Source organism: Centruroides vittatus, unplaced genomic scaffold, assembly GCF_030686945.1.
Source record: "Centruroides vittatus isolate TY-2023 unplaced genomic scaffold, ASM3068694v2 contig_3060, whole genome shotgun sequence".
NCBI lineage: Eukaryota > Metazoa > Arthropoda > Arachnida > Scorpiones > Buthidae > Centruroides > Centruroides vittatus.
Genome location: NW_027121964.1, coordinates 1239331 through 1250539, shown reverse-complemented (window position 1 = coordinate 1250539; position 11209 = coordinate 1239331). Strand labels below are relative to the sequence as shown.

Here is an 11209-nt window from a genome sequence, read left to right as displayed (position 1 = left end):
ATAAAAATATTTGTTTATAAGAATTATTTATTAGTTTCTGATTATTGATTTTGCATTTAATTGTCTATTTAAATGTAATAATGTAAAGAACTGATCTGATAGGTTTCTCTAGTTTCCAGTATATTATCGTAATCAAATATAAATTCGGCATCATTCTGTCGAAATTTACTAACTAGTTCTTGATATCGATAAATCGACATGGGTGCAAGTTTATCGACATTTTGTATTTGAGCTTTAATGTTCACAGTTTCCCCTTCTTTTATTAATACAGGATAAGGAAAAGCCAGAAAAGGTTCTCTATATTTATTCAACTTCATTTCTGTCAAATATTCTTCAGATTTCTTTGCACTTGAAAGCTTAATTTGAATAATTGTTCTTAATTCTGATTTCTGAATATACCGACTTTGTTGAAGTACAGATAATGTTATTCCCAATATAAAAATGTCGGATTTTAATATTTGAAATGTTACGCCGAACGCATCATTTTCTTTGAGTGTTTCTGTCGGTTCTCGGTTCCTAGATAAGAAAGGTCGACACGTAAAATATCGCAAAAAGTTTCTAGGAGTCAGTTTGCAGTTTAAATATTTTGGTAAACTGATTGTTGCTTTAGGTATAAGAATTTTCAAAAGTATGGCATAAGCTTCACTTGTGTCAAATAGATTAGTATCGTCTATTATTTTTGCGTATTCATACGGATACATGGTTAAAAATCGAATGTGAGGGAGTAAAGGTTTAATTATATTCCGAAGATTGTTTTCTATATCCAAGTTTTGTCTTATGCATTCTTCTCTACTCCAGTTGACAATGGCGGTAAATAGATTATATTCTGAAGTTAAAGCCATATTAGATCTTTTTACAATCATAAGTATCGTTGATAATTGGCAATGTATAAAGCCAGCTGATTTAAATACTTTTGTAGGATTCTCACTGATTATAACTAGGCACTCATATAAAATTTTTGACATTTCTGTTTTGCAAATTAATTCGTAAATTTGACAGACGGATTCGGTAGTTATCCTGCTACTAATATAATCTTGACATTGTTTCTCCATAAATGGTAATCCATATTTTTTAGCTGCACGAAAAGCATCTATAGCTTGCTGAACACTTGTCAGATTAATGCCATCTGTGTATAAAAATCTGCAAAGAAAAAATAATTTCAATCTAATTTATTTGTAGAACAAATAATTTCAGAATCTTTCTAGGAACTTCAAAAAGAACTAAGAATTATATTTTTAATACAGTACTATATTTTAAAGAAATTTACTTTACTTTTATGTATTAGAAATAAAAAAAGCTAAGCTTTAACATTATGCTTCAAAAATATCATATTTTCTTGAGTAAACCTCAGGATTCAAATAAACAGGATGTTGAAAAGCATGGGAAACACATTTAAGTATGCATTGTATAGAGGAATACAGTTTAGAGTGACAGATAAGGAGTTTAAGTAAAATTCTACTTCTTCAGATTGTCTAGAGTCAAACAGCACGTTTATTCAAAGATTCGTAGAACCATTTTTGGAAATTATAAATATTATCAAATATCGAGCAAGGTAAGTCAAGATGAAGTTCATAAGTAAGACCTTATCAACTGAAGAATAATTAGGAAGATGGTGAGTTTGAATTAGAAGATGGTAGTCAAGATCCTGATTCTGACAACTTGAAATGGGTAAGAATGACAAAATGTAACTAGCAACCAAATCAGAAGATGCTCAGTGGATTAACTGTGAAAACAGCAATGAAAGATTATAAGTGATTTATTGTTTAGTAAAGAAAAAAAAATATGATGAAAAGTACAGATAAAAAGTAAAAGTGTAATAAAGAAATTAAAGTAAACTAAACTAGAACCATTAAAAGATAAGAAATAAATAAGAAAATCAGCTGGCATTTAAGCGGAAAATTCTTGGATAAATTGGGGTCACTCATTAAAAGCAGCCGCGTTTGAAATTTTGTCCGGTCTCCACTGAGGGAACCGCATCCGAAACATAACATCTATGAATTGCTTGACACCACTAAAAACCTACATAAAAGTTGAAAATTTCTGATGGGATGAGAGGGAGTTGAGCGTAACTACTGACATGTTGACGAACTCTTTACTCTCTTTTGTACTGGGTTCGTACGGAGTTTATTGCTATTCGCTTTTACTCCAAGAGACGGGTGGTGGATCGCTAGGTGACCGAAGAGCTGGCCTTATAGAAGACGGCCGTACGCGAGAGGAGGGATAAAATGCCTTCCGGGAGGACTTTGATGGGAAGCTGGACCCTATTCGGGCATCGTCGGCAAGGAGGAAACCCAGAAAAATTCCTATCTGCCAGCCCGTCCAAGCGAGAGACGAACCCACGACTGAACTCCAGTGTTTAGGGTCTGTTCTCTGCTGCTATGAGCAGAGACGGAGTCCACTTGGCCACTGGTGGACACGTGTTGACGAAAGGAAATGTCATTTCCTTTAAGTGGTACCGGCTGGCGCATGCAATTACAGCAAAGGCAATCATAGAGCTAGGTGACGTGGCGCCATCTGGTGGGGATGAGGGATGTAAATCTCATAACTTTTTCTTAGAACACTCATAACTTTTCCGTAGTTGAACCGATATTCACCAAACTCTGGAACAATATCAAGCAACTGTGTGGTTTTATATTCCAAGAAACAGCACCTAAAAATGTCAAAATACTTTTTTGTTATTAAGAGTGAAAGAGGCTAAAGTCGAAACTTTCGTTTTTTGAATATATCCTTTCTCAGAGTTAATTATATTTTCCAAAAAGTAATTTATGCACACGCCAGGGTCTACTGAGCATTTTGACACCAAAATCATAAAAATCTAACGTGGATTTTTTTTAAAAATCGGACAGGAAAGTGAAAATGTTACCCCAGAAGCCTGGGCTTAGCCCAGGCAATTAACGAAGTCTTCAAAGTTCAGCGGATTCTTCCGCGAGAAGAATGTTATCAGGAACACGCGTGGCCCAGACGAGAGTAGTCACGTGATCGAATGGCGCCGAGAAATGTCACGTGACACGCTTCTTACGCATCCGCCGTCCAATGTGCCACTCCTGCAACGAAAACAAGCTTGAGCAATGGCCGTTTTCAAACGGTACATACTAGGTAAGCATGCCTACAATTTTTTGTTTATAGTATATTTTATATCAATCGTTCCCACGAAATTATACGTGTTTTGGAAATGTTCGAGTCAAATTGGTCTCGAATCGACTAATTTTATTGAAAACCTTTCAAACTGCTGTACACACTAAACTGCACAAGTGTCATAATTCTGTGTGTTTCGGAAATTCCTATCGAATATGTGTCTGTTAAAACAAAAATTAAGAAGAAACTTCGTACTGGCAAGAAACTATAGCTTTACCAAATACAGTATATAAATTATTACATAAACAGTAGGTAGCAGTAGTAACAACTCAGTAGTAAATGAACCTGACTGTCGCTGTTTTTTTTTTTTTTTTTTTTTTGGTTAATGTTACCTTGTGGTAGCGAACATGGCGGCTCGTCTCTGAAACAGTGGGGACGCACGTTCTAACCTAACCTAACCTATTGTAATCAATTACGGGTGAGGCCGGATGGCCGAGCGGTCAAGGTTAGCAACCTGCCGCCCTGGGGGACCCGGGATCGAATCCGGACGGGTCGAAAAATCCCCAGGAATTTTTCGGGGGGTGGTCCGTCAGGATATGTCGGTCCCCGTCCCTCACCACCCGGCCGCCCCATTGTGGGCCTGGCCGAACCCATAATGGGCTTGCTATAAGGAGGCCCTCTTAGTGCCCACTGGGCGGAAAGAGTTACAAAAAAAAAAAAAAAAAAATCAATTACGGGTGTACTATAGATTACTGGCTATGGAATTTCGGGACTTTCAGTATATATCCGAACTGAGGGAACCGAGACGAGTTCAACGGTACCGTACTTTGGGCCGGAGGCAAAAAATAAGAAAGTTGTTATACTTTTTTCGGCGATCGCGCGATGATCGGGAGTCGCGTCGCTCTCTCTCCGCTAAGCCTATCGCGTGTTTAACAGGCAGTCCGGCAAGTCGGCCATATATACCTTCAACAGTGGCAGATGTTGATCCACGAGCACACCGATCGTCTACAGTTGGAGTTAAGTCTTTTTCGCACATCCTCGCTAGTCGATTTCGGGGGCTACGGCCAGGGCCGGCCTTCTCGATAAAGGGGCCCGGGTGCAAGAAACTATTTGGGTCCAAATGTTTTTCTAAAATAAAAAAATTTACAAACACGAACATATATTAATGCATGTTTATTTAAAGCGTGATTTTGTTCTTGCTAATACATTAATTACTTCAGAAAAATTACTAAAAATACTGCATTCTTGATAATGTTGGGGCCCCCTCAATCGCGGGGCCCCGGTGCGTAGCATCCGCCGCACCCCCCCGATGGCCGGCCCTGGCTACGGCCCCCCAGTCTCGCTATCGCTCGCGGTCGGCTAGTACTACGAGCCGATCGCCGATCGCGATGCTTAAACAAAAGGAAAAAAAAGGAACTGGCGTTTGACTGTTCGTGCAATTTCTCGCCTTTCAGCGTGTTTTTAAAAATTTGTTTGCAGACTTTACCGCGAGAGGACAGCACTAGCAACTACGGTGCCGTCTGTATGAAAACATTAAAAAAGTATGATAACTTTCTTATTTTTCGTCTCCGGTCCGAAAGTAAGGTATCGTTGAACTCGTCTCGGTCCCCTCAGTTCAGATATATACTCAAAGTCCCGAAATTCCATAGATAGTAATCTATAGTATACCCCCGTTTTTTTTATATCGGAACATTCCAATTTTCAACGCTGACTAAGCGTTGATCTCAACATACTCAGCACTCAACATATATGTTGAATGCTGCTTTCGAATGAATTATGGGTAATTGGTGCGACATTTGAATAAAAAATGGAGTCTACGTTACGGTCTGTCCATAAATTACGTCCGCACTTTTCTTGAAATTTTTACTTCTCCTCCCCTGTTCGGACGTCCAACAAAACTCAACACCCCTTAAAACCTTTATCACTTTATGATTGATAGGCACCATAAGTAGAAACAAACATACAAGAAAAATGCATTAACTGTACGAAATAAACAGACGTCCACTGAAGCTCAACCCCTCTCCTTGTCATTTACGGACAACCTTTTGGCCTCGGAAACAATTTTCCAAAACACTCAGGTCTTTTATGTCGTCCTTCGCATGCTCCATGCTGCAAAATTCGCAGCTTGGCTCACGTAACGTTTTTCCATTCTTCTTACAGCCGGTTTATTATTAAAATCTCAATTTGACTATTTTGGCGCTTGTAACGTTATTCGATGCACACTTCCAATTTAAATTGAAACATTGAACATTCACGAACTACCTCATAATCAGAATAACAAAAATAGTGCTGGATATAAATGATAGGAAAGGAAATAAATGCATATCTGAATTTTTTAATAATTCTCATTCATGATATCAAATTTTACCTCAGCATTGTTTCAAATCCTTGCGATGAGATATCGGAAATACGAATTTCTGCATCGTTGTTGCAGGAGAATAATGACTGAAAAATGGCACTTCTCGCCGATAAGAAAAATTTGTGGGCAAAAAATTGCTTCTGTCTTTTATCTTCGTCTTCAATAAGAAAAACGACATCACTAAGCACTTTACTGTGATATAAATACAAGAAAGTCGATTGCACTGACGACTGACATTCTTGCCAATTTTCTTTTTTAAACTAAAAATTTAATTTCCACAATTATTTTCAATAAAAAATTGAAAATATGAAAACAAACTTACCACTTGTGTTGACTCTCCTGTCGCCATATTAAAGAGAATATTCTAAAATGCAAACGTGGAAATATTAATTTGAATTTTTAGTAATAAATCAAGAAACAAAAACTTTATAAGAGAGAGTAATTCTGTATGAAGAAATAGTTTAAAAAATTGTAATTTTACGAAAACTTTTGTTTGGTTTGCCGAAATTTACTTCTTAATTAACTGAAGAATCATTTCTGCAATTAGAGAAATTTATCTTTAATTTCATGCAGCATCAAATAACACTTTATGCCAAAATGCCGATCAAAATTATTATTATGTCGATATTGTTGAAACGTTTTTTTTTTTTTTTTTTTTTTTTTTTATAACTCTTTCCGCCCTGTGGGCACTAAGAGGGCCTCTTTTAGAAGGCCCATTATGGGTTCGGCCAGGCCCACAATGGGGCGACCGGGTGGTGAGGGACGGGGCCCGACATATCCGAACGGACCACCCCCCGAAAAATTCCTGGGATTATTCGACCCGTTCGGATTCGATCCCGGGTCCCCCAGAGCGGTAGGCTGCCACCTTGACCGCTCGGCCATCCGGCCGTCATGTTGAAACGTTAATCAACATCATAACTTGAGAATAATATTTTTAAAATGTCTAAATTATAATTTGAACAGTCGAACTTTTACGATCGAATTTATTCACACAGTGGACTACGAAAGTGTTTTTTTCACTTCTTATACAACACGTAAGACGACGACAACAACCCGTCTTAAGCGGACATATACTGTACCAAAGGCCGGATGGCCGAGCGGTCAAGGTGGCAGCCTACCGCTCTGGAGACCCGGGTTCGAAAAATCCCCAGGGGTAGTCCGTTTGGATATGTCCCTCACCACTCGGTAGCTCCCATTGTGGGCCTGCCGAACCCATAATGGGCCTGCTAAGAAGAGGCCCTCTTACGGGATGGCAAGTTAAAAATTGATAAGTATTCGGTAACGATCGACTTTACACGTCAAAATTATGTATTTAGCAGAAAAATTTTGTATTAACCGCAAACGCTTTACACCCATACCCGCTGAAAATGCTCGATATCGTAATCATCTCGCATGCTTGTACTCTGTTCGAATATGACTTCTGTTATCTCTTCGTCTTGGACAGTGTTAGGGACGTTTAGTAAAATCATGCGAAGGCGTCTTCCCTCTGATAGTTTACATTTAATTCTGTCCTTAACATTTGGTAGCGCCTCTATTGCGTTACGGGGGTTTTACTTTCCCTTAGCATTGCTTATACAGAGAGTGTGTCTTCCTCGAACGTGTCTTATCGATTTCACATTTACTTTAAGTTAAGCTTATTGGGATGGATGTTTGCTATATCGTGTTTGATGATTTCTTCCGTGTCAATCTTTTCCTCTGAATTCTGTTTCGGGTAAACAATCAAAGCGTGGTTACTCCCGGTCTTTCAGCGTTGATTTTCTTATTTAGGGGTTTTTGCGATGTATTGTTGGGTTTACCGTTCGTACGGGTCACCTCAGCAAAAGTTGGATACAAAAGGTGTTCCTCGGAGTCAATCGAAGGCCGCAAAGAGGGGTGGCCTCAGTGGTGTAGCGTGGGTGTCAGCCGCCCGGGGCGGAGGAAAATTTCGCCGCCCCCTTATTTAGATATCTCAATTTAAAAGACTAAAATATACAGTACAGTCAAACCTGTTTTTATGCGGGGGATAGGGACCGCATTAAAAAAAACGCATAAAAAAATCTCACGAAACTTCACGAATGGCTGTAAATAATAGTTTTCGCAACACAATTAAAAAATATTTTTTTTATGCGGTCAACAGGGACCGCATAAAAACAGTCTCACATAGAAAATAACTCAAAACCGTACGAAATAGAATTTATTGACAACAGATGTTAGCACTTGACTGCATCGTCTGGTCTATCGTCTGTTTTACATATTTTTGTCCAGTTGGTGTTTTGTTGACTTAAAAAGTAAATTATTTCATTTTTCGCATATTCATGCAATAATATTACTATAATAAGTGTATTTATGCTATAATAAGTTTATTTAGCTATAATAAGTCAACGTAAGACATGACGAATCGCACGAGACTAGTCGCCAACTATACCGCACAAATTAAAAATTCGCATTAAAAAAATCGCACAAATAAAAATCGCACATAAAAAGAGCGCATAAAAACAGGTTTGACTGTAATTCTAAAGAAATTTTCTGCAAGAATAATAATCATTATTGTGTATTGTACAGGTTACAAATAAAAAAAGTCATGTATATGTTTTACAATATAATAATCACATTTATTACAGAAATTTTTACACGTCGCTACAATGAGCAAGATGTCATTATTATACATTAATTTAAAGAAAGGGGATTCCCCAGTTTCGTCACAGAATAAGTAATGAAAAATTCCGTGCTCATTTCAATCGGTCCGAATCGTAGGTGCGACAAAAATATGAAATGAAATGGTTCAAATTTTTACAAGATATTATTATTTATTGTGAAATTTTGCCGCCCCTAAAAGTGCCACCCGGGGCGGGCCGCCCCCACTACGCTACGCCACTGGGTGGCCTGTTCTCTAATTTCAATCCTTTCGTCCTTGCGGACAGCGACACTCGAAAATTCCGGGAACAGGTCCAAGATTCTGTCCAGTCGAAGTCCTTCTTTTTAATGATATGTTCCTCTGGAGTTTCAGAAGGATGGATTAGGGTCAGGGCCGGATTTACCAATCCAGGGGCCCTGGACACAAATTCGGTGGGGCCCCCCTTTAAGAGTAGGCAAATTTGATGATTTAGAAAATTTACACAAAATACTGTACTTTCAATAGATTTCAACTAGGAAGTTGTAAATTTCATTTAAAAATAAGGTTATTGTAAACATATATATATATATTTTACTGTGTAAGACTAATTATTTTAATTTAATTGAAAAATACCTATGTAAAATTTTTTCCCGAAATTTTCCGATGTTTCATGGGTTTTTTCCCCGGGTTTGGTTTTCTTTGCCTGTGGCCCTCGTGATTAGGACATACTAGGCTGTTGCAGTAATAGGAAAAAAAAAAAAAAATATATGTTTAAACATAGTTTTGTGGGGGCCTTGGGCACCGGCCCCAAATGTCCCTATGTCAATCCGGCCTTGATTAGGGTGGCTCACAAAGGTTATCATGTAGCAGAAATAAGGTCTTCGCAGAAGCTGACAGACCAACCGGAAACTTTCTGTTATCAGATTTGTTATTGATAACAGACGGGAAAGTATCAATAAAACAGAATTTGCATTCGAATTAATCAAAACTCTTAAAATTATGGAAACGAACATTTCACAAGTATTTAAAAGAGATTTAATTTATTAGAAAATAGAACATATGCTTTTAAATTAAAATTTAATGAAGTAAAAATTAAAAATATATTGAAAATCATAACAAAATTGTAAGTAAATTTTTGAAGAATAAAACAAAATATTTTAATAGGTAGTATTTTTAATATTAAAATTTGAAGAACGAAATAAAAATCACAAATATTAAGAGGATTTCGATACGATCGAGAATACGAACAATTAAGATTTAAATAACTGATTTTAAAATATTAGCGCGTAATTAACTTCACAAAATTTACATAATTATTATTTTTTAAATGTCAACTTACGGTTTGTTCGTTTCATTTAAAGTTTAGCTCGTCGATGTTAAAATTTCGAATAGAAATTCTGTTCTAATTCTTTAAACTTATGTTTGCTCTATTGTTTTATGCCCTTGTAATCCTTAAAAAACTTTCTAGTGAGAGAATCCAAGGAATTTCTAAAATGCTTTTGCTCATATTAATTAATGTATTACATTTTTGGATGAATCAGTCGGTCAGTCGGTGACTTTTTTTACTTGGCGGGGGGTCACTGCCACGACTCCTGATTTGGCAAAAAAATTTTGGGTCGGCCGCTTGCGCGCTTGCCGCCCGAACCCGCCGATGTCCACCCGTTTTTACCGGGCCTAAAGTTTTTATTATTAAAAATAATAAGAAAGAACGTTTGAAACAGTAGAAAAAGCTATGCTTATACGTAAGTGTTAGCTGTTACAAATGTCATCTTTACTGGAAGTTCAAAAATTCTCCTCGAAAAACTGGGGAAGAATACTTGTTAGGAACTGATACACGTGCTCACAGAGTTTCAAGTGTTACCTTTTATGTATATTATGTGTAACATTATATATTCATATACGGTAAGTTTATTTTAATGAATGATATTTAGTGTTTTTATTGTAGTTCTACATAATGAAAGTTACTGTATAATATATATAGTATAATTGAATTTTTTGAAGATAGCAATTTTTCTTTTATCATATTACTACTAGTAATTTTGTTTTTTTAAAATTTCATTTTATTTTTTTCGTGTTAATTATTTAAAAAAAACTCTTAATTTAATCTGTATAGAATAAGCCCGAATTATTATTTTAGTAGTCACTGAATGATTGACACATCGGTGATTTGTAATACTTCACATGTACTCGCAAGTACTTTCAACAGCTTACAACTGTCATCTTCAGGCGAAAATCGAATACTGTAATTTTCGAACAGTTAGCTTTTTAACGGACTATTTAAATTACGTGAAGCACGTGGATGGAATTCCTTATACATATTAATATTGCAATAACTATTATAGGTGTACAAACATGCTGTGATGACGTAATGACCCTAAAATATTTAAAATATAGATAACGGTGCCGTATTTGGCTGTGGTGAAACTGAGAAAGGAAATTTATAATTTAGATTGTTTAAATAATGATATCCATAGTTGCGGGATTTCTAATGTCGGTGCATTGCACGGTGTTAAAGTGGATATGTAAAGACTCTCCCATATGAATACCTCTCTTCGATCATCGCAACGTTTTAGCAATTTTGTATGTCCCCAGAGCGGAAGATAATCCTGATTTAGCACCTTTTTAACTAATTCTGTTGTTGGTCTGTTGTTTCTAATATCTTCTTGGTGTTCGAGAATGCGGGAGTGTAGCATTCTGGTGGTTGCTGCTATGTAAATGATTTCTTCCTCTGATAATGTATGTTTTAATGGGATTTCGTAAATTCCCGATTTCTCATTCAACGTGAGAGAGTCTCTATCGTTGCCCAATATACGTCTTAATGTTGGTTGAGGGACTATGGGCAACACAAAACCCTGTTTTCTAAATATACGTGTTATTTTTAGGGATATATGGCCAAAAAACGGTATCAGAGGTTGTACTAAAGTGAGTTTCTTTGTTGCAGAGGAAAGATTTTGGAAATAATTTCTTCTTGACACGGTTAAGGAGATAATGAAATCTGGAAGTAGAATACCCAGCATTATGTACCGCCCTATTAATAAGGTGCAATTCTTTATCTATTAATGTTAGGGTGGATGGTAAGAGGAGCGCTCTCCGAATGAGAGAAGTAATAGCAGAATTTACAAAATTTGTAGGTTGGAAGGCAGTTGCAGGGATAACATGTGGTATGCTGTTGTTTTTGTGGT

At 36.8% G+C, this 11209-nt stretch overlaps 1 protein-coding gene across 1 annotated transcript; it reads right to left on the bottom strand.

Moving 5' to 3' along the window:
• Positions 1-5789, bottom strand: LOC136972914 (BTB/POZ domain-containing protein 2-like). The gene is made up of 3 exons (XM_067267575.1): positions 5757-5789; positions 5444-5694; positions 1-1140 (listed from the first exon to the last, which is right to left on the bottom strand). The coding sequence occupies exons 1-3, from the start codon at positions 5781-5783 to the stop codon at positions 69-71; spliced, it is 1350 nt and encodes a 449-aa protein (XP_067123676.1). The 5' UTR covers positions 5784-5789; the 3' UTR covers positions 1-68.
• Positions 5790-11209: the final 5420 nt, after the last annotated feature.